The 24929-nt window shown below is 39.8% G+C and overlaps 1 protein-coding gene across 8 annotated transcripts in view; it reads right to left on the minus strand.

The window, feature by feature from the left end:
• ush2a (Usher syndrome 2A (autosomal recessive, mild)) overlaps positions 1-24929 on the minus strand; it is a 215687-nt gene that overhangs the window by 179132 nt on the left and 11626 nt on the right. For all 8 annotated transcript variants that reach the window (XM_085174318.1, XM_085173628.1, XM_085172926.1 and 5 more), the window contains one exon: positions 4362-4497. In XM_085174318.1, the coding sequence (XP_085030444.1) occupies positions 4362-4497 (136 nt within the window). The remainder of the gene's footprint in view (positions 1-4361; positions 4498-24929) is intronic.

Raw genomic sequence — 24929 nt, forward strand, 5'->3', positions numbered from 1 at the left:
CCATAAAGTTGTAAATGACAAATTAATTTAATTAAGTAAAAAAAATAGTACTTTTAAACAATAAATGTTCATAAATAGAGAAAAAAGTTTTAAGTTCCCAGTCACTTAGACTAGGAGATGTGAGTACTTTTAATGTGAGTACAACTGTTGGTACTGTTCCTCCCAGCTTATTTAAAGCTGATCTGCTCATGAAACAGGAAGAGACCATGTCCAAATCAGGTGGATCACATGTGCAACGCTAGTAACGCTTCACAAACGTAGCGACGGATACTGGTTTGCCACCAGAAAGCTTTGATTTTGAAGCAGCAACAGGAGGAAAAGTTAACTTAATGGTTTAAGTAAACAGAAAGAAGTCAGCAAACAGTAAACTATGGCTCATATTGAAAAGTACAAACACAGGAACACAGTGATCTGAAGTTTAGTTTCACACAGAGAGGTTCAGCAGAAGCAACAAAGGAGTTTTCTCTACTGTCTACAGCAAAGAAAGACATGATTTTAGCTGCCAATGACACAGATTAGCAGAAAATACCATCACAGGCTGGCTGCAGATAGCACTATTACTGAGCAGAACTTCACTGCTTATCTCCTGCATATGGCTCAAGACCATAGAAAAACCCTATAGTTGAAGGAAGAAATCTTATCAACAGAGAGACTGGAACTAAATTCACTGCCAATTTAAAGCTCACATATTACTATATTTAACACATTCTATCAGAAATATCAGCAAAACAAACAAACAAAAAACATTTTATCTCATACAAAGAGTTAAAAAATTGTGGACACAGCCTCTCAAGCTTCAAAGTGTCTTTAACAAGCATAGATATGCTGGAGTACATCAAATACACATGGACATACTGGACTGAACACCAAAGAAAAAATCAAACACAGAAGCACAGTAAAGTTCCAACACATCATCTTCTCCATACATAACCATACATATGTGACAATGTTGGACAGAACATAAGAAGATGAAATCTGTCCAAAAAAGAAGGCTGGAGTCTTTTAGTATCCAACCAACTTTTGTCTGGTTCGACAATAACTCTTAGAAGATGGATAACGTCTCTAAACATCGACAGAACCCCTGCCATGTCTAGCTTTGCCTGTGAAAGTGTCTGTGTGTAAATGCTTGTGTGTGTGTGTATGTGTATGTGTATGTGTATTTGTATTTGCTGCTCAGAGAGGCTTTGGTGTGTTTGGCCCAACCACAGTATTGTGTGTTTGAGTGTGTGTGCTTTGGGAGGGTGCATGTGCATGTAAAACAGAAGGAAAGTGAGGAAGTGTTATGAGATGTAAGTGTGTAAGATCAGTGTGTGGTTGTGCAGCCTTAGGCTTTGGCTGAGGATTTCTTTAGCATGTGGAAAATGGGATTATAGCCTTCCTCTGAAAAGCACTCTCCCTATTGTTACTGGGATGATGCAAGGTATAAGCCTTAATTCTCTCTTCTCTGTGTGTCTCTCTCTTCTTTTCTGTGTGTTTACTTCCTTACAAGCCATTTCTCTTCTTATTCTTTGTTTTTATGGTATTACAACTGATGGCAGTTAATACAGGCCATAACAGGTATGTGTTTTTTCTCTCTGTCTTTAATTAGAGGTAGATTAAAGCATCAATTATCATATTTACTACGTTTCTTAGTCCATAATTTCTTACTGGTTAAATAACAGTGACAGCCATGGCTGCAGCAATACCAGCCAATGTTAAATACTACAAGTCCCAGGATACTGAACACAGCAAACATTCCTTAACCAGCTTACAGCGGTTTGCCATCATTCCTTTTTCCAATATATGCACACAGAAGAAAGCAGCAACCAAGCAAGTTAAAACTTTTTTAATATCATAACCAAAGTCTTAGCTACAAGATTGAGCAAACATATTTCAACAATTATACATCCTAATCAAACAGGATTTATTCCTGGTAGATGGTCATTCAATAATGTCCATTTATTATTAAATACAATTTACTCAGGTTATGGAAAAGAGGCTAAAACAGCAGTACTTTCTCTGGATGCCCAAAAAGCGTTTGATCAGATTGAATGGTCTTATATATGTGAGACTCTAAAACAATTTGGCTTTGGGGAATATTTTAGGGATTGGATTAAAATGATTTATCTGTGTCCGGTGTCCTGCATTCTCACTAACGCAGATAAATCCTCCCTCTTTCAATTATAACGCGGAGTGAGACAGGGGGATCCCCTCTCACCGCTTCTTTTTGATATAGCTCTGGAGCCCCTTGCCATTAACATAAGAAACCACCCTGGTATACAGGCCCAAAGTTTCTCAGCTCACTTCCATTCAAATTAGTGACTACATCTTTTACCTATCTTGGCCTTAAGATCTCTAAAAATCCCAAACTCCTCTATAAATTGAATTTTTTGGAAATGCTGGACAAGCTCAAAGATGATATCAAAAAAATACTTCCAGTGGGGGGTTGGGTCTCCTTGTGTTTAGACATTATTACTGGGCAGCAAATTCAAGAGCTCTATTGCACTGGCAGTGGGGTTTGCCTACTGATTATTGTTATGATAAGCTTCCGATCTGGCTCCAGGTAGAGGCAGCAACAGTATCTGAAGCCTTATTACCGGTCTTATTGTTTTCTAACACGGGTTCTTCTAATAATTCGATCAGTCATAATTTTGTTGTTAAACACTCCTTAAAGATATTAAGTCAAATTAGAAAATCTCTTAAACTACCTGACTTTTCAGTAAGAATGCCAATAATACATAACTACTTGTTTAAACCAGGTAAAATGGATAGGGTGTTTTTAGAATGGGGAGAAAAGGGATTGAAATGCATTGAGGACTTATATACAGATGACAAATTTATGTCTTTCCTTCAACTTCAACAAAAGTTTCAGTTACCTCAATCACATTTTTTTTCGTTATCTTCAAATAAGGAATTTTGTGCAATGAAACTTTTCAGACTTTTCACTGAAGCCATTAACATTATTTATTTTACTCTTTAGTTAGTTATATTGTTATAATTTTTTCTTCTTCTTTTTTCTCCTTCTTTTTCTTTTTTCATGCTTATAAGTTCACAAAAGCTAAATATAGTAATTGTCCTCAGTTGAATCTGTATAAGCATGCTGTGTTTAATTTAAAAGCAAAAAATAAAATATTAAAAACAAAACAAAACAAAACCTTTTTTAATATGTTTACATTAGAACCAGATTTAGGACTGAAACTTTTTAGAACTAATACTTAAAATACATATTGATATCAACATTATTAAACATAATGATACTTGTTAGTTAGTTAACAGTCAAAATTATTGATAAAGAGAGTAGTAAGATTCATTGTTATTATAAAAACCTTAGCTTATAAAAACAAGGTAATTAGCCGATGTAAATACGCTGAATGAAAAATGCTGATCCTGAACAGTGAGGAAAACCTTGGTTTGGTTTCATGAAAATCTTAGGGATTACAAGGATTTATGATAAAGATTTTCATTACCATATGGACACATGTTATTCACACCTCTGCACCAAGTTAGCTCCCTAAAGTTATTAATAATGTATTATTAACAGCTGATTTAGGACTTTCTTGACAAGTGATCACACTTCCTTAACAACATTTGAGTTGGTAGTTGGCCTTTAAAGATCTTTTCGCTGTACTTACAGTTTTCGGTTAGTACTTTCCCATCCAAAAACAGACATAGCTGTTAATCAATAAATCTGATCAGTATTTACATAATCAATCCACTGATAAGAATTCTAGACACAGCCTCTGGGTTCAACAACCCTTCTCCCTCTCCGTCTACCACATGCACAACATCTCTGATTCTCTCTCACTCCCTCAAGCCAATCACTTGCATTGATCATCCTCTCTGTTGTGATCTTCAGCTGATCAGCTGCTACCTGCTGTGAACTACGGATCAATGACTGATAAACGAGAAGAAAAACACTCGTTTATCACCCTGGAGATGAACGGATATCATTTTTCTCTCAATTTCTCTGCTATTGACTGTTAGACAGCTCGCAGGCACTACGAATCAATCACAGATGTGTAGCTGAAGCAGGATAAAGGCTCAGAGGAAAATAAAGGTGAAGCAGTCATTGACACCATATTAAGATATACTGACATGATAAACTAAGAAGTAATTTTTCTCTTCTTGGACTGAAAAAAAACCCAGATGGTGGTACTGGCTCAGATAATAAAGGTGAAGCTTATTCTTTACTCTTAAAGCAGTGTGTTTACAGTTTGGACATCATAGACATTTAAAACAACACAACAGAGCAAGTAAAGCATCTAAAACATCTGGCTGTAATGTGGTGCTGAAGTAAAGCAATTTATCAAAAGCATTTCATGAAAATGTATTAAAAAAAAACCCCAAATCAAAATACTTAAAAAAAACCCAGTCATATTTACCTTTAGAGCTGAGTCCCACCCACAATGCACCATCCTCACTGACATCAGAAAGCCTGGTGGTCAGTTGTTGTGTGTCAAATGGTGTTCCATCCTCTTCGAGGCCATCCAGGAAAAGATTTGCATGTCTGTCATGGATCTGGAATTTCCATCAAAGGGAGATACATATATCCTTGATGAGCAGAATAAAATCATTCTTTATATTTACCTTGTATGTTTACAGCTCTGTACAGTGAACTGTGTGTATGAGGGGTTTCAAACCTAAATGAGCTGTGGGCCACTGCTGGCACTGTCATCTCATTTGGGGCTACTTTAGTGTTCAAGTAGTACAAATAACAAAAAACCAAACAAACAAGAAAAAAAGCCACAAATGTTTCTAAAAATGTAGTGTTGTGTTTTCTTTTTTTTTTAAATTTCATTTGTTGTAGAACATGACAAAACTGCAAATCTGAGCCCCCTGGTGTATATTAACTAGGGTAGTGTCACAAAATGTCAAAAGTGTCACAAAACTGTGACTAGTACACTACACTGACTCGGATAACTGAGTTATATTAAAAAAAAAAAAAACACTTCTACTTTTCAGAGTAGCTTGAGGATTTGATTGACAAACGAAAACTGACCGATGTTTTAAAATAATGTCTATGTATATTTTACACCAAGCTTTATATATAGGACAGTGCAAAAGTGATCACATTAAAAGTTTTATTGCAGACCATTAAGGGAGTGGCCAGAAGGGCACATGCAGCTGTACAGACATAGCAGCAGGTTACTACTGTAACACACAGCATCTTAGAAAGCTGCAGCTGCTCTGTGTTCGCCTGTTCATCTTTGTGCAAAAGTGTGTGCAAACACCATCAGTGCATATCTATGCGCGTGTGTGTGTGTGACTACGTGTGTGTGAATTATACATACGGCTAATCTTCCAGCTCATTTCCCCAGTAGCAGAAAGTGCCTCAGGCTAAACTGCCTCAGCTGCAAATTAGCTTTCTGTTTGACCAAAAATCTCCTCTCCACTCCTTTCCCCTCTCCTTTCCTGATCTGCTGCATGAATATTAAAAACTGCACAGCAGACAACACCGTCAAAGCAGGACCAGTTCGCTTTCACATCAAACCCAGGCCAAAAGAAAGATACTTCCAAAAAAGGGACATCACTCCCCCATCCCCTCCTCACACACACACCCACCCACCCCTCTTCTTCCGCTCACCAAAAAAACTTTAATGTGTCCTGTCCCACTTTCTCCCTTTACTGCAATCTCCAAATCCTGTGTTTGGGAAACACACTGTGGGACCACTGATAAACGGGACAGTCTCTGTCTTACTAGAGCCCTCCTTCTCCTGTTTCATCTTTCTCGTCTCTTCCACTCTGGTCCTCCTTGCTTTGTCCTTTCTCCTCTTCATGAGGTCATTTGATTCCTTCACCTTTTTTTCAGTTTTTCAGTCTCCTCACCTCATTTTCATTTTCTCCATTTTCTACCCTTTTTCCAAAACCATTTTTACTTTCTCTTCTCTCTCACTTGATGACTTCCTCCTCTCATCTCCCTTCCTGTCTCTTCCCCTCATGTTTATCTTGCCCCGTCGTTCTCACTTGTTGTCAGCTCTTTAGGGAAGTTGAAAAGGTGTGAGGAGAGAAATAAGTCCAAGTCAAAAAACGCCTTTAGGGGATGAAGGCAGGCCCAGACAAGTGTCTGCCTCTCAGAGGATAGTTAAGACACCCAGACAGACACTTTCATGATAGCTGATTGAAGACTGGCAAACGCATGAGAGCACAAGAGAGAGCGCAGGAGAGTAAGGGAGTGGAAAAAAAGAAAAGAGGGAAAAAAAGAGACAGGGGGAAGAGAAAGAAAAGTCTGAGCGTGGCTGTAAGAGAGGAAGCTAGAAGAAGGGCCCTCTTTAGGAATCTCTAAGCCAGAGCTGTGTTGCTCTTGGGATGATGTGAGGCAGTTGTCAGGCCTGATGTAAATGAATCCTGAAGCACTTCATCCTCCTTAGCCGCCATGCGCCCTTTTGAAACACAGCCAACTCCCCTTTGTTAGCTTTCACAAACACTTTTTCTCCAGTTTTCCTTTTCCCTGCCCATCTGTATTTTTACCTCATCCTTTCCTCCACCTCTCTTCGTCTCTTTTAGCCAGTGTAACTTCAGAGTTCTTTCAGCATACGGGTAAACAGAAAAAGGACTTCTTGAATTCTTGTGTTGATAACTAGTCTCATTTGGACTGTGCCCAGAAGAAAGATGCATTTGAAACTCTACCTGTTCTCTTTCTATTACACAGAGGACAAGCACCTTAAGGTATTGCCACTACTTGCATATCCATTTATACAGTTTAATCCACAAGTAGCAGCCACTATTTTTAGTTAATTATGTATTTACAAGAATAGCAATTACCTGATTTGGCACCAAACTGTAACTGAATGTCCCAGGGTTATACTGTATAACAATTTATTCAACAAAGCGACTAACCAATTTTTCGACTATAACAATTATTAATTGTAAAATGGTTACAAAGACTGGTTGAAAAGATAACTATGGGTTTTATTTCCCTATCCTGCAAACTCAAACTGCCAAATTAAGATCAAAGCTGAAACTGTAAAGATATATGTATATATCTCAGCAGGTTTCAGTCCTAAACTAAACTGAATATTAAAACTCAAACTCTGCACCAATTGTGGTCCATGCCACTACTTATAGCTGCAGAAGCATCATTAGTTTCTGGCCTGTATACCTTCAGTGTGAAAACTACTTCTCCTGCTACATTGATCAAAATGCCACAGTTGATGTTAGATGAAAATTAAACTATAATAAAACAGAAACAGCACATTTTCTTTATTTATTCTTATTTTACATTGTATTATCCCCATTTTCACTGCAGTGGTAAAACTGATGGCCTTAAAGGATTTCCAAGTACTATATTTCCCCTAAAACATATATAGAACAAAGAGTTCTATAGCTCTTTAGTCTGAGTTTCATAATTTACATTTATTAAAAAAAATGTTTTAACTGTGATATTTATTTTTTGTCCTCTTTGGGAGTTTTAAGCGCCCTTTCATGGTGCAAAACTCACCCCACTGGCAACAGTACCACCTAAGCCTTTCTAAAAGCCCAGAAACACCCTGAGTGGAAAGCTTTTAGTGATCTGTATACTGGCATTTTGACTAAAGCTCTTCTCGATTTTCACACTCCTGCCAAGCCATGGGTCAGTACACAGTGTGGACAGCAGTGTTTCTCGTAAGCTAAATTCGTAGCTGTGGGCCACAAAAGTAAAGGCAGTTAAGAAAGCACTAGTAAAAACATCTCAAAGTTGCTATTCTGGTCATATAAAAACATTACCCATTGTAAATAATTCTCATTTTATATCAATATAATACCTGCAACCAATACCAAACATAAGGATCAGCAAAAAAAATTTTTTTTTAAAAGTCATCTGTAAAATATTCATTACATCACATCCACATGCATTCAAGTGATATTACCTGTTTAACCTGCTATTTCTTTCTTTCTTTGCTGGTATGGTTCAATTTCTGCAGGGTGGTGGAGGTGGGAGGCATGATAAAAAAAAGTTTAAAACCCCTGTTTAAATGTAAAATTATCAGAAATGTATTGAAACATGTCACTTTTAAATATGTACACTGCACATATACCATATTTAATGCTGTATGTCATTCTCTTGGTGCTGTCTTTGTCATTAATGCTTCTTGGAAATAAATCTTTTACCACTTGAAAGCCTGTTTATTTTTCCCTTAAGTGGTGCCACATATGTAAGGAAAATGCATGTGTACAATGAGCAACAGAGTTGAGTAAAAAAAGAAAAACAACAACTTGTCAACTCTTCTCTGATAATGCCAAACAGCCTATTCTGCTATTTTGGTGTCACTGGATTGGATGACTGGATGTCTCAGAGGAAAAAGACATATTGGAAATTTAACATACGGGGGCCTCAGCAGCATGTAGAAGAACCATCACTCTGGAACAAACAGCACACCCAAGCTGATCCCACAAGTGTTCACTAGGGTTGAGGTCAAGACTGTAGAGATATGGGACTGTCACTGATTGAAGAATTTCATCTTGATATCTCTCTGCTCTGAGAATGCCTCCAATGATGACAATGCCTGTTTTTCCAGTGTGGTAGATTCTGTCCAACACCACCACATTGCCTCCACCAAGCTTGGTACCCTATCAGTGGAGCAATCAGGGTCTTCTCCACACTTTGATCCTACGATCCAACTGTCATAGGCACAATATAGATTCATTGCTGAACAGCACTAATAAGGCACCTGATTTTCATCACCTGGGGTACCAGAAGCCAACAACAAAATAAGATGTTTCGCATTGGCACTTTTCATCGGTGCAACCCACACACTCAGCTCTGCTGGTCAACCCACAAATGCATTTTCCTTACAAATGTGACACCATTTAGGGGGAAAATAAACAGGCTTTCAAATGGTATAGGATTTATTGCCAAGAAGCATTGTTACAACAAAGAAATAATAAACGAAAAACAAATTTCCTTAATTTTATATAAACTTTACATTTTTAGATGATTATATACTCAAAATGGTGTTACAAATAGACAGCTGTCACAGATTAAAGCTCATCATGATACAGAAACCATGAGCAAAACGGGCAGAATTTTGAAATCTATTATATCCTCCTAGGACTGTATTCTTTTGGACAGAGATCTCAGATGTTGTCCTAGGATCTGCTAGAGCCTCTTGTCTAGCTTGGGGGTCACTGCACCAAGTGCTCCAATTACCACTGGGACCACTATTGACTTCACCCTCCACATCTTCTCAAGTTCTTCTCTCAGGCCTTGGTATTTTTCAAGCTTCCCGTGTTTCTTCTTCCTCATGTTTCTATCCATCAATATAGCTATATCCATCACTCCTTGGCACAGATGTTCCGGCCACTTGGTTATGGCGTTCCATGTATGCTTTGCCTGCTACCATCTTGTACCCTACTGTTATGTACCGGATTGCCTCAGGGGCATCTTTACACAGCCTGCACCTGGGATTTTGCCTGGTGGGACAGACCCCAGCCTCTAACAATCTTGTGCCGAGAGCTTGTATCTGTGCTGCCATGATTAGTGCCTCTGTGCTGTCTTTCAGTCCAGCTTTGTCCAGCTACTGGTAGGATTTCTGAATGTCAGACACTTCTTCTATCTGCCGGTGGTACACACCGTAAGGGGGCCTATCCTTCCACGATGGTTCTTCTCCTTTCTTGGGGTTCGTCTGCCTCAGGTATCCACTAAGCACACGGTCAGTTGTGGCCATCTTCCTGATGTAATCATGGATATTCGTTGTCTCATCCTGGACAGTGGTTCTGACACTCACCAATCCTCAACCTCCCTCCTGTTGCTTAGCATACAGTCTCAGGGTGCTGGATTTGGGGCTATACCCTCCATGCATGGTCAGGAGCTTTTTTGTCTTGATGTTGGTGGCTTCTAACTCCTTCTGTATTCAGCAGGATATCTGATCAGGGCGTAGATCTTGTTCTTCCCATTCAGCTGACTCTTCAGGACATGCCTGACCCTCTGCAGTGGTGGTTGTTGATTCGCTAGTGGTTTCTTCATCATTCCTATTTACCTGTGGGATTTTCAGGTACTTGTAGCTATCCTTGATATCTGCAATGTTCCCTTCTGGTAGTTCATTCCCCTCGGTTCTGACGGCCTTCCCTCTCTTTGTTACCATCCAATTATACTTCTCCAGTCCAAATGACATTCTGATGTCATTTCTATATACCCTAGTTGTGTGGATGAGTGAATCCATGTCTCATTCACTTCTGGCATACTGCTTGACGGCATCCATATAGAGGTGGTTGACAAATGCTCCATTCTGTAGTAGGTATCCGTAGTCTTGCCAATGCTCTCACTGAAGGGATTCAGGCCTGTACAGAAGAGCAGTGGAGACAGAGCATCTCCTTGGTAGATCCCGCACTTGATGGTACAATTGGCTTGAAGTTGGCCTCTAGTGTTGTTTGTCACATCCCTATTGAGTTTCTGATGAAAGTTATTAGGGTCCTGTTAATCTTGTATAGTTCTAGGCATTCCATCCATGTGAGGGGCATTAAGTCATAGGATTTCTTATAGTCAATCCAGACAGTGAACAGGTTGGTGGTAGTCTTGCAATTTTGAGCGACTGCTCTGTCTACCAGTAGCTGGTGTTTTGCCCCTCTGTTATTCCTGCCAATTCCAGTTACTTACCCTACTCGTGTATTGACCCATGTGCCTGTTCATCTTAGCTGCTATGATGCCTGACAGGAGCTTCCATGTGGTATGAGGCAGGTTACTGGCCAGTAGTTGGATGGGCCCACTCCCTTCTTGGGATCCTTGGGGATCAGGACTGTCTGGCTGTCAGTTAGCCATTCTGGGTGTCTCTCGTTGATTAGCAGCTGGTTCATTTGTGCTGCCAGATGCTCATGGAGTGAAGTCAGTTTCTTCAGCCAATAGGTGTGAATCATGTTGGGCCTGGTGCTGTCCAATTATCTATACCTGGGACCCTTTCTTGGATGTTTGCCACTGTGATGGATACTGGGCCATGTTCAAGGAGGTTGCTGTGGTCTGCTCCTAGCTCCACTAGCTAGCACTGAGCATTGCAGTTATGGGTTACATAATTTTTCCAGATGCTCTTCTAGTATTACTCCATCTCCAGCTTTGGTGGGACTGTTCTCATGTTGTTCCCCTGCCACTGAGAGTACACCCTAGATGGTTCAGCAAAGTACAGCTAGTTTATTCTCCTGCTTTCTATCTCTTTGGTATACCTTTTGAATTGGCTGGCCAAGGCTGTGAGTCTTTCCTTGGCAGTTTCCAAGGCCTCAGATATGGGCAGCTTACTGTACTTCTTAGGCACCTTCTTCATTGCACCTTTCTGTAGCTCCGATAGTTGGCTAATTTCCCTCTGTGCTACCTTAGCCTCTAGTCTCCTTCTCCATGTAGGACACTACTCGTTGTGGCTGTTCATCTTCCAGCCAAGCATCTCTGTAAGGACTACTGCTGTTTATAGATCAGCTGGTTGGTTTGGGGGATGGTCACAGTAGGGATTTTAAGTATTGCTGCATTCACATCTTTTAGTAGACCTTCAGAGGGTAGTTCACGTAGTCTTGGTAATCGGCTACAGAGAGTCTAGGTTTCCAGCTTCACCATGATCCTACCTTTCAGGTCAGCAGCCCTTCCTTACCATAGCATATATATATATTTGTTATTATAAAAAAGAACATGTATTTGATGCGCTAAGATGCTTGGGGTCAAAGGTAGGGCATGGCATAAAAAGTATGATGATTCATAAAAGAAAGTAGTAGAGAGTAAAGAGTAGTAGAGAGAAATCTATTTTACTGCTGTCAGATTATTCTATTAACAACTAGAGGAATGCTAAGCTTTATGCAGAGCTGAGCGTGATAGTACACATGAGCACATGGCTGTTTGAATGTTGTTTGAAAGTTTTTCACAGACACTAGTTTATATACACTGCACTGTTGCTGTTTGACCTTTCTCACACAGAATCCCACCTTACCCCTCTCCCACATTTTGCACTTCCCTCCCATCAACTCTTTTGCTCTCATCGTTCTTTATACCTTAAATCTTTACTTTTTACCCTGATCTCTCCACCCTGCTCACTTGAATTATACTCTCCTGGCTTTTCTTTTTGTTTCTTGGACAATCCAATCATGTTGCTTAGCTTATGCTTCACTGTCTCCTCCTCTTATACCTCATCCTCTTCTTTCTACCTCCTCTAATCCCTGACTTCCTGCCACAGCCCCCACACATCCTACTTCACCAGGCTCTATTCCCCCTGCATCTCTCCTCTGGGCTATGTTGCCCTGTGACTGACTGACATGCCACTCACTGATAACACACCTCATTCCACAGCCAGTGAAGCTGTCAATGGGGGGATAAAGACAGAGACATAAAGAATAAAGAGAGCGAGAATGACATAAAAAAACAAAATGAGAGAAAGAGAAAAAACAAGAGACATTATGAGTTTGGAGTGAAGAGTTTAGTGAATGAGAGAACAACACTGTTGTTGACTGGAGAAAAGTAGCAGGCGAGAATAAGTGACACATAAAAGGAGATGTTTTGTAAAGTATATAAAGGCATCACCAGAAAGGAGATGTATGTGGCAAAATTATTCTTAATTTTAAGAAGGAAAAAAGGAAGAAAGGAAGGAATACGCAACTAAAATTACAAAGAATAAAATAAACTGGTGTGAATACGGAAGAGTAATGGGCATGATTAGACCACATATGGTTGCAAAAGTAGGAGTCCCAGTAACCCCAGTGGTGAAGATATTTAGCATAAGATACTGCGATTCAAGTCAATATAGAAGGAAAAAAATATATAACTATTACTATTTATAGCTCAGTCTTATTTAAACAACCTAGTAATAGTAATAGTTTTTAAATGGTTAAAACTAATGATGGTGGATGATGGTTTTGAGTCACCATCAGTTAAACAGAATCAAGTTCAATATAACGTAATGCTTGGGTGCTGTCAAAATTCTACAGTTGAGCATCATGTAAAACAGCGGTCTCCAACCTTTTTTGCGCCACGGACCGGTTTATGCCCGACAATATTTTCACGGACCGGCCTTTAAGGTGCGTGAAAATGCGGATAAATACAACAAAATAAAACTAGTACCAGTACCAAAAAAAAGAAGATTTATTCATAACACACGTGAAAAGACCCAGAAAAACTGAGTTAACGATAAAAACAATAACAAAATAATGCTGAAAACCGATAAAAACCCTGAAAAACATACATTTCAGACCTGATCCTCAACTCTCGCGGCTCGGTACCAAACGACTCACGGACCGGTACCGGTCCGAGGCCCGGAGGTTGGGGACCGCTGATGTAAAAGACATGAGATAAAAAGGACAAAAAACAAAAAATTAGGGTCACAGACAAGAAGAGCAGTTGGGTCAGGTCAACAAAGAGTAAGAAGAAGAAGAAGAAAAAGACAAAATTGGAGAAAAAAAAAAAACCTCCACCAAAGGTGACTTTAAAATTGTCAAATTCAAAGTAATGTTTTCACATTACCATGAAAATGTATTGATTCTATATATTATATGGAGATAGTAGCCAGAGGTGTCTGCAGAAGCGAGAGCTCCTAAGAGCTCATTTAATCAAAATCTGATTACTTGATTGGATCCAGCTGGCTAACTTACAATTAAGCTTAAGACAGTAGTTGTTCATGTTTTCATTTGAACCAAAGGGACCGAGGCCTTGCCATGGTGTTGTGTGACTAGATGCTCTCAGATCTCTTTCTTAACTTAGTATTTTGGAAACAGATCAATTCCATATTCCAAGCTATCCCTGTTCTCACCCTTCACAAGCAAAACAAGCAAAGTGAAATCAGTAAGTGGATTTTGACTTTGTGTGTCATCAGCATGTCACTTTTGCATCTTCAGGCACATTTTCACCTTTCCTCTCTCCATTTCTCTCAGTCCGTCTCTTCTGTTATCACCCTCCCTCTCCTTGTTATTCACTCTCCAATCCTCTCCCACCCTCTTTAGTCCCACATCCCCCCTCTATACTTGCCCTTACTCACTATGAACTGTTAGCAGCTCTGATGTACGGCCAATATTCTCTCTATCATATTAGCACAGCTGAAGTGTGTAAAGGAAGAGATAGGAAAAGAAGGAAAGAAGGAAAAGAGAGAGAGAGAGAGAGAAAAGATGGGGAGGAGACACATTTGTTCTACTCATCTCAGCGCTAAAAGATACAATTACCTCTCACAGCATATTATCCATGTTTTATACCATCCCAGGGCCCCATGCCTTTGCCTTGCCGCGCTCACCCCATGTAAGGCCCATATTTTAACACTAGCTATGACAGTTTATTTAAGAAAAGAAAATTGTCCCCAGGGAGATGGAGAGTGAGAGAGGGGGAGACTGTGTGTGAGTAAAATGAGAGGGAAAGAGGGAAGGGCAAAGAAGGTGGAGAGGGAAGACAATGAAAGGGGGAGAGAATGAGAGATAGATGAGGTAGCGAGAGAGAATGAGAAAGGGAGGAAAAGAAAATTATCTTCTGGTAAAAAAAAAAAGACAAAGAGGAAAAAAGAGAGAGAGGGTACACACCAACCTTTTAATAAAGACCATAATTCTCAGACTTTTTCTTTCAGAGCAAAGAGCAAAGTGGATCCCTTTAACAAAAAACATTCACGAGAACATACTGAGAATTTACTCTGTAAAAATGGACAGATGCTGAAATGAGACAAAGCAAATACATTTTTTTCCTCAAATAGTCTGTTCAATGTAGTTTTTTCTTGTTTTATCAAAAATTTTAAAAATAAATTAATAAATTCTTCCTTGTTTATATTTAGCCCAGTTAGAGACTAAATAAAGAAGATATTCTTGTTTTCGCTGAGAAGCCATGGATGCACCAGTGAATTGTGACCAGGTTAAGTTTGGGCCATGTTGAGCTTGAAATTTCTCCAACACATTTTCTCTTACAGTTAGTTAACCTCTACTAACTGCTTCCTCTCCCTGCTACTTGTGACACCCAGATGATGGTGCAAGAGTGCAGATACAGAACCACACTAAAATGTAAGAAAGTTGAAGATAATCATAGCAGATAGCTGCCCCTCTCTGAGCCTCGTTCTGCTGGAGGTTTCTAACTGTTAAAAGGGAGTTTTTCCTTCTCACCATTGCAAAGAGCTTGCTAATATGAGGTTGCTTGATTGTTAAGGTTTTCTCCAGAATACTTTTGGGTGTTTACCTTACAGTAAAGAATACTTTGACTATTGTTGTGATTTGGCGCTATACCGATAAACCTGAATTTAATAAAACCGAATTAAACAAACAACTACTTTTGCTCTAGCAAGGTTGAAAAGTTTTGAAGTTTTTTTCTTTTCTTTTTTAAATCTAAAGCACCTTGCAGAACCCTAGCCAGATGCATTTTTAGCTCTCATATCTCCAAGCTCCAATGGGAATGAAACCTCTAACCCTGCTTCTATTAATGCCTTGCTCTCACCACTAAGCTGGACAACACTACACACTAACTTAAACCACTGATGTTAAATTAATTAATTAATTTCAGGCTAAAAAACAATCTACAATGGGCATGCACACACACACCTTTCTCTCTATGTAATTGATGCCAGTCTTGTGCCCTTTTGCCTCCAGTGCCAGCAGGCAGAGGGCTACCATAGAGGTGTCCACTTCACCCCTGCATAACAACCTTGCCTCACCTTCACACACATACAGACAAGCACACATAAATGCATGTAATCTGGTGCACACAAACACATGCAGAGAGCATACAAAAGGGTGCATAAAATTCTCCCTTGCATGTACACATAGTGTATGCTTATGCAAAGTAACCTTCAGTGCGTATCTCTATCTTTCTCTGCCATTCTAGGTGGTACAGAGACAAAACCAAAACCAGGAGAAGCAAATTGGACAGTGTGGTGAATCTACTTGTATCTATATGACATGTAAGGCCTCCTACACACAAAAAAAACCCTTTTAACTTCTAAATTTATTTTAAGCGCATAATATTAACTAACATTATAAAGGATTTTTGTATTAAGTCAGATTTAAACAAACAGCAGATTTTGCCCAAAGTCCTGTACTATCAGGTGTTTAAAAGGAGAAATTCCATTCATTCTAAAAAAAAATATATAACACTTTGAATTTGAGTCAGCAACTCATATTTCACAAACGTTTAGAAAGAGGTGTGCTCATCACTAAGTCAAAAGAAATCTTCTGTCAGCAACACTTCAAGAATTTGGAAATGGACTAACTGGCCAGCAGAAACTGTTCCCCATTCTGCTTTGATATTGTTTTTGTTGGTCAAAAGTTTAAGGCTTCCTTCACTGTACCTGTATTCCCTCATCATGTCTTCCTTTCAACAAATGAAGTATGTTTTCCGTGGCACTAAACAACCATCCCCACAGGAAGTGGTTTGCTCATCTCGAATCGCTTTGTAGTTGACAGCTGGTTACTAGCAGACATTCCAGGCTCTGGCTGAGTAGGTTATCCTCAAATGTATTTGCCATCCTGTCTTATGCCAACTGACAGCTTTCTGTAATGATATTGGCAGTCACTTCAACCCCCTCATCACGAAGGCGAGAAAATGGTTATTTTGCCCAGCTATGATTTAAGTCACTAAATGGCCCTAACTTTTTTTTGGGGTCTCCGCTCACTACATTGTCACTTCCTTTGTTGATGTCCTTAAGAACCCCAATCAGATATCAAGAAATTTGACTACCCCCCCCCCCAAAAAAAACAAAAAACAAAACAAAAACAAAAAACAAACAGCTGAGCTAACTTTATCTAATCAGTTAGCATCACAGCTAAAGACTTGGGTGTTTGTGTTAAACTGGCCAATCGACTTATCCAGCATGTTGTTTTTTTACTGCCCCAAGCCAGTAGTAGGTTTATGTCAAAACTTGCCTAAGTACTACCAGCACCCAGTATTAATGTACTGCAGAAAGAGATTTTTGTTGTTTAGAAAATTTAATTTAAATGTTTAGTAATAAATATCAAGTGAAAAAGAGTTTTGACCAAAGGTTTATTGTGTCCCCCCACAGAAACGAGACAACCTTCCTCCAAGACCATACTGCTACATATGACATATAGTAGACAATCAACACAGGACTACATAAAGTGCAACATACAAAAATTGCACATTACTTTAAAGTATTGTGACATGACACTTTCTATATGTTGACAATACACACCACACTTGTAAAAATCATAATTTCAAAGTTATAAGGCTATCAACTGTCGATCAATAAATAATTAAGTTAATCTTGCAGACCTTGGTGGATGTAGGCCAAATTTTAATAGATTCTTACATGAACCAAACTTTTATCAGAATTCATTTAAGATTTTTTACACTATCACGTTTACAGACAGAAAGACGTGCATGCAAACACTACCAAAAGCATAACTTCCTTGGTGTAGGTAATAAAGGTGGGTGTTTCCAAAGACTGTGGTGTTATCAGGCGAGTTAGTTCAAAATAGTAGCTCTCTGCCAAGTCTACACCAGTCCATATACACACAAAGACACAGGCCAGAGTCTAATTGCGCGTGAAAACATTCATTAAGGGTATTATGGCATGCAGTAGAAGTTTTAGCAGCCAAAGTGTCTAAGAGCAGATTAGTGAAACAGATGAGCTGTCACAGTCCTTAGAACAAATTGGAGAGCAATGGGAACAACTAGTTCACTCCCTCCAATAAATACATTGATACAGATGTGTGTCTGCATGTGTGTCCTTGTAATCCTGACTGGGCCTTAACTTAGAATGACACCCAGACACATACTGACTTGTCATGTTTTCTTAACTTGTCAGTTTCCCCACTTTTTTTCTCTGTCTTTATGGCTGGGACTCTCTAAGTATATGTTGAGCCAATGTGTACATCCTCTTCTTTCATATATTACTATATTTAATAGCAAGAAATGAAAGTTTCCAGTGTGACTGGTTGTCCATGCCAGGAAGGACAAGAGTTCACCAATTTAATATTATTGGTATCTGATTTATCTCACAATTCTTCTTCATCATGATCAGCTACTACTGAATTTCCCACACGACTTCCAACACTGGGACATAAATTTGGTGAACTTCAATCATTCATTTAGCATTTGTTCAGATTAAGGAAGGTTAATTGTCTAAAAGCATTTTTAAAAATCGTTTTCTCTCTTGCAACCCAAATCATCCTACAGACGATGTAAATTATTTATGGGATAAACTGCCTTTCCAAAACAATCCAAGTAAGCCCAGTAAGGCTAAGGTGGTACAGGCCAAAAGGATAAAAAGATAAATAATTGCTATGTATTATTTTCTCTGTAAACATTTACTTTTAATGTCTACATAAAGAATCACATCCATCAATCCATCCATTCATTTTCTTCTGCTTATCCTCATCAGGGTTGAGGGGGGTTCGGTGCCATAGGGCGTGAGGTGGGGTACACTTTGGACAGATCAATAGTATCAGGGCAGAATCAGATCCTTTTTTTGTTGTTGCAACTATTCACTGTTGAAATATGTCCCACCACTCACCATTGCTCACCACAATATGAATCTGTAGGTGTGATGAGCAGTTTTCTCTCTCCGTGTGAACAGAGCTTTCTACAAGAATAAAACACACTGAAAGGGATATGGTGGTGAAACTGACAATTCATAAATAAGGCCAACCAACCCAAGCATACACTGTGGATTAATTACTGAATGCCTTCGTGTTCCTAATTAATGTTATTGCACCTTGATAAACAGTGCTTATGTTCTTTGGATCCCAAGATGATGCATTCAAGTACAAAATGCCCTAATTTCTATCAATCATAAACAGAAATGCAGCATAAGAAAGCCTCTCCATGGAGGATCCAAATTTAGGCTTTAGCTCTTTAACAAGCTCTTTAAAGAGAGGTTAAAAGGAAAGACTTTACTTAGAACAAATTCAGTGGGTTTTAAAAGCCACTTCCCCGGATTTCCAAACTCAGTTGACTTTGTTCTCACTTAACGTAAGCTTAGACCATGCAGAGATTGCTGAAAAACATGAAAGCACTCTGAAGCTACAACAGAACCTGTGTCTGAGTAGGAGCAATTAAAAACTGTCATCAATATAACAACATTTTATCATATAAAGATAACACTTGCAGACTTCCTAACACAGACGTTTTGCATTTACAACAAGCAACAGCGATAACTCAGTAAACAAAAAACACAATTTATGGTGCACGAGTAACATTTCCAGATTTTGAAGACAAGTGCATTTTCTCAAGATCTCAGTTCCTACAGTAGATCCACCTCTAGACTGACATAATGTATTTGCACAAAAGTTAAGTAAAGAGCTCCATGACTCTAATAATTCATTTAAGTTTGACATTGTGACACTTAAAATAAAACAAAAGACCAACCACACCAAATTATTCTTATACACAGATCAGTCAGTGTGAGACTAGTTGTACTGAACTCTTCATCCACAGCTGTAGAGCAGATGCTTTTCTATGGACAACTATCAATTATTAGTATATCCTCCAAAAAGTCACTGAAAGGTGAGTCCAATGATAGACTGACTTTACAGCTATCACTTAACTACACTGAGCCACATCCCCGCTTCCCCCATTTCTCTTCCTCTGTCATTCCCTCCCTCCCCCAGGCAACATTTTCCTCCGCTATTCTCTACATCGTTACCATAATCAGATAAGACAACTACCTAGGGAGCACCAGCATCCCCACAGCACCTTGCTCCTGGCACCCCTGCGTGTGTGTGTGTGTGTGAATTGCTCCTGGCGCTTGGAAACCCGCATTCCTTTTGACTGTCTTTTTTGGTGTTTTGATCTTTACAAACCGACAGATGACGGGTGTGAGTGTGAGGTGTGTGTGTGTGTGTGTGTGTGTGTGTGTGTGTGTGTGTGTGTGTGTGTGTGTGTGTGTACACTATATGTGAATAAGAAGGGTTTCTAAATTACAGAGTTCCTTCATAGGGTAATATCTGTATTGTAGCTGACAGACTGTTACAAATTACCGCTGAATTGCGAGTATGTGTCTGTGTAGCAAGCCAGTAGATAAGTGTGTGTGTGTGCAGGAGAACAGGGGTATGCGAATGGTGTTTAAGTGTCAAGTATGATTATGTTATTCTCCTGAAGGGTCAAAGCAGATCACATCACCATACCATTAAACAAAAGGCAGACTGATTCACAGAGAATTCACAAAAACAAACGCATACAAAGTTTTGAAACACCTTCAAGGGGCACCAACGTAACACACTTTTAGTATATTACTGTACTTTCCCATGCCTACACTGATATATGCAACAAACATATAAAGCATACTGTACAAAGGCATATATGACAACTGTACCCCCAGAGGCAGGCATCCTGTACACACGCTAGCAACCAACGGAGCCATCAGCAAAACTACATTTAGCCAACAACATGTTAGACTGCCAAAGTACTGTTCCATCAACACCAGTCAGCAAGCTTGTAAACTAGACTGTCAAGTCAAATTTTCAGGCTAGACACAATGATTTTCATTTTAAAGCAGTGCACATTATGGATAACGTACTCAGAACTCCTGGGTTCCCAACCATTTAAATGCAAAACGAAGGTGCTATTAATGTACATTTATTAATGTAGTTACATTTGACACTGTTAGCTCACTTTAAAGCACTCATCCACTTTAGTTATTATGGACCTTATTTTACTGTGTTTTGAGAACACATGGTATTAACAGAGAAAATTTTAGATATATCTTTGTAAAAATACGAAAAGCAAGGTCATCAATAAACAAAATTCCAAAACATTTTATTAGCATCTAAAACAATTCTGGGCTTAACAAATGACTCAGATTATTTCATTATAGATTTGAAAAAATAAAATATATTTTAGAATCTGAAAATAAACTGGTATCTGCAGTCTGGTCTAGTTAGACAATAATTTCAGCACAGCTTCTGCATCCAGTAATCCACCTTCCTCAACTGCACACCAGTTCAATATCCCATTCCTGACTTATTCACCACTACAATAATTATTTATCTTTTATCCAACTACAGTTCTCTTTATTCAATCATCATTTACATATAGCTTGCTCTGAATAAAACTGTAGCAACCTTCATATCAAAAGATGCATATGAGGCACAGTAACTGTTGAGCACAGGATTTTACACTGATTTGTATGAGGGTTAAAATGATTTCTTCAGCACTTCTATGTATAAATGGTCATATTTTTTCTTTTTATCCCATACACCCCAATACTCACCATATGATGAATAAAACCAATTTAGGAAAAGTCATGAAATATGAGATGATGGATTTTCTTTTAACAAAGTTGCATAATTTTTAAATACCAAAGGAGTCCAAGTAACCCATTTGCCGTTTCTAGTGTTAAATCTTTTATAATTTTATTTGAAACTGGAGACTGGACTTTTGAGTATTATCCTGTTTTATTCTCTAATACTTTAAGCTGTACATGGTCCCCTCCACTTTTACAGTGGGGCAAAAAAGTATTTAGTCAGCCACCGATTGTGCAAGTTCCCCCACTTAAAATGATGACAGAGGTCAGTAATTTGCACCAGAGGTACACTTCAACTGTGAGAGACAGAATGTGAAAAAAAAAAATCCATGAATTCACATGGTAGGATTTGTAAAGAATTTATTCGTAAATCAGGGTGGAAAATAAGTATTTGGTCAATAACAAAAATACAACTCAATACTTTGTAACATAACCTTTGTTGGCAATAACAGAGGTCAAACGTTTACTATAGGTCTTTACCAGTTTTGCACACACAGTAGCTGGTATTTTGGCCCATTCCTCCATGCAGATCTTCTCAAGAGCAGTGATGTTTTGGGGCTGTCGCCGAGCAACACGGACTTTCAACTCCCGCCACAGATTTTCTATGGGGTTGAGGTCTGGAGACTGGCTAGGCCACTCCAGGACTTTCAAATGCTTCTTACGGAGCCACTCCTTTGTTGCCCGGGCGGTGTGTTTTGGATCATTGTCATGTTGGAAGACCCAGCCTCGTTTCATCTTCAAAGTTCTCACTGATGGAAGGAGGTTTTGGCTCAAAATCTCACGATACTTGGCCCCATTCATTCTGTCCTTAACACGGATCAGTCGTCCTGTCCCCTTGGCAGAAAAACAGCCCCATAGCATGATGTTTCCACCCCCATGCTTCACAGTAGGTATGGTGTTCTTGGGATGCAACTCAGTATTCTTCTTCCTCCAAACACGACGAGTTGAGTTTATACCAAAAAGTTCTACTTTGGTTTCATCTGACCACATGACATTCTCCCAATCCTCTGCTGTATCATCCATGTGCTCTCTGGCAAACTTCAGACGGGCCTGGACATGCACTGGCTTCAGCAGCGGAACACGTCTGGCACTGCAGGATTTGATTCCATGCCATTGTAGTGTGTTACTGATGGTGACCTTTGTTACTTTGGTCCCAGCTCTCTGCAGGTCATTCACCAGGTCCCCCCGTGTGGTTCTGGGATCTTTGCTCACCGTTCTCATGATCATTTTGACCCCACGGGATGAGATCTTGCGTGGAGCCCCAGATCGAGGGAGATTATCAGTGGTCTTGTATGTCTTCCATTTTCTGATGATTGCTCCCACAGTTGATTTTTTCACACCAAGCTGCTTGCCTATTGTAGATTCACTCTTCCCAGTCTGGTGCAGGTCTACAATTCTTTTCCTGGTGTCCTTCGAAAGCTCTTTGGTCTTGGCCATGGCGGAGTTTGGAGTCTGACTGGTTGAGGCTGTGGACAGGTGTCTTTTATACAGATGATGAGGTCAAACAGGTGCCATTCATACAGGTAACGAGTTGGGGACAGAAAAGCTTCTTACAGAAGACGTTACAGGTCTGTGAGAGCCAGGGATTTTCCTTGTTTGAGGTGACCAAATACTTATTTTCCACCCTGATTTACGAATAAATTCTTTACAAATCCTACCATGTGAATTCATGGATTTTTTTTTCACATTCTGTCTCTCACAGTTGAAGTGTACCTCTGGTGCAAATTACTGATCTCTGTCATTATTTTAAGTGGGGGAACTTGCACAATCGGTGGCTGACTAAATACTTTTTTGCCCCACTGTATATTATAAGCCATTTGTGTTTACTTTAGATACAACCTCATTATACCTGCCATGTGCTTCATCATAAAACCCTTTTCAGCATTTTTCGGCGTGCGCTCATTTACAGTAAAATCTAGGCTCAAAGTGCTGAGTTCACATAGAAAGGTGACCATGGTAGATTTTTCTCCATTGTTAACAGTTATGGTGTCTCATGGCATAGAATTGTGGTTTACACATTTGCCTTACTGGTTCAATCCTGGGAGAAGACACAAATCCTTGGGGGAAACCAACTGAAAACTGCCAAGAGATATGTGGAGCTGCATATATTAAAGTGTACATTTTAGGAAATCCTCAAGTCTCAGGAAAACATTGTCAGACCATAAACAAAAAAGCATAATGTTCCACTGAAAAACCCATCAGGCTTTTGACAAAACATTATCAGACAATATGGTCTTAGAACAAATGGCATCAGACTAAAAGGTCTCCGATAAAATGTGTCTGTAAAGGTTCTCAGTCATCCAGGTCATCGTAGTCAAAGGAGCTTGGAAAGAAAAGCGTCTGGACTTCTTTGAGTTGCTTGAAGACGTTTCACCTCTCATCCGAGAAGCTTCTTCAGTTCTAAGGGTCAAATGGTGGAGAGTCCCAGATTTAAACCCAGTGGAGTTTCCCCCCAAAGAGGGACAAAGGACCCCTTGATGATCCTCTACCTAATCACATGAGTCAAGGTGTGAAAGCGGGTGTGGGTCACAATCAACCAGGGTTTCGGGTGAGCTCATTGTGAAACCTGGCCCCACCCTATCATGTGATTTCCTGAGGTCAGATGGCCCAGGATATGAGTGGGCGTTTGGGAAGGGATCTCCAAACTGGATTAGACAACTGGCAGACAGTTGGTGTCGTAAACCACCGCCTCTGTTCAAAGATGGTCGCTCACAGTGGACGTAAATGGCTTCTTTCACTCCTCTTTCAAACCATTTGTCCTCTCTGTCCAAAATGTGAACATTGGCATCCTCGAAAGAGTGACCTTTGTCCTTTAGATGCAGATGGACAGCTGAGTCTTGTCCTGTGGAGTTGGCTCTTCTATGTTGTGCCATGCGCTTGTGAAGTGGCTGTTTGGTCTCTCCAATGTAGAGGTCTGGGCATTCCTCGCTGCACTGTACAGCATACAGTGCATAAGTTTGTGTTTAGGAGTTTTGTCTTTCGGGTGAACCAGTTTTTGTCTGAGGGTGTTGTCTGAAATGCACTGGGATGTCATGCTTGGAGAAAAACTCTCCTGAGTTTCTCTGATACACCAGCTACATAGGGGATGACAATATTGTTGCGTCTGTCTTTCTTATCCTCCCTCGCTGGTGTCTGATCTTCTTTTCTGTGCATCTTTGCTGACTTTATAAACGCCCAATTAGGATAACCGCATGTTTTAAGTGCTTCCTTTACATGTGTGTGTTCCTTCTTTTTCCCTTCAGGCTTAGAGGGAACATGTTCTGCCCGGTGGTGTAGGGTCCTAATTACTCCAAGTTTGTGTTCCAGAGGGTGATGGGAGTCAAAGAGGAGGTACTGGTCCGTGTGTGTGGGCTTCCGGTAAACTTCAATGTTGAGGTTGCCATTCTCTTCAATGTGCACAGTGCAGTCCAGGAAGGGCAAAAAGTTATCCTTTGTGTCTTCCCTGGTGAACTTGATGTTTTTATCCACAGCGTTGATGTGCGCAGTGAAGGATTCCACTTCTTGTGTCTTGATTTTGACCCAGGTGTCGTCTACATATCTGTACCAGTGGCTGGGTACTCTTCCTTTAAAAGAGCCAAGAGCCTTTCTTTCCACTTCCACCATGTAAAGGTTGACTACAATAGGTGACACGGGGGAGCCCATGGCACAGCCATGTTTTCGTCTGTAGAAACCCTCGTTGTATTTGAAGTATGTTGTGGTAAGGCAGAGATCTAACAGTGTGCAAATCTGATCGGGTGTGAAGTTGGTCCTGTCTTCCAAGGAGCTGTCTTCTTGTAGTCGTTTTCTGACAGTCTCCACTGCCTCCGTGGTGGGTATGCAAGTGAAGAGGGAGACTACATCAAAGGACAC

This window comes from Neolamprologus multifasciatus, chromosome 1 (assembly GCF_963576455.1).
Source record: "Neolamprologus multifasciatus chromosome 1, fNeoMul1.2, whole genome shotgun sequence".
In the NCBI taxonomy this organism is placed as follows: Eukaryota; Metazoa; Chordata; class Actinopteri; order Cichliformes; family Cichlidae; genus Neolamprologus; species Neolamprologus multifasciatus.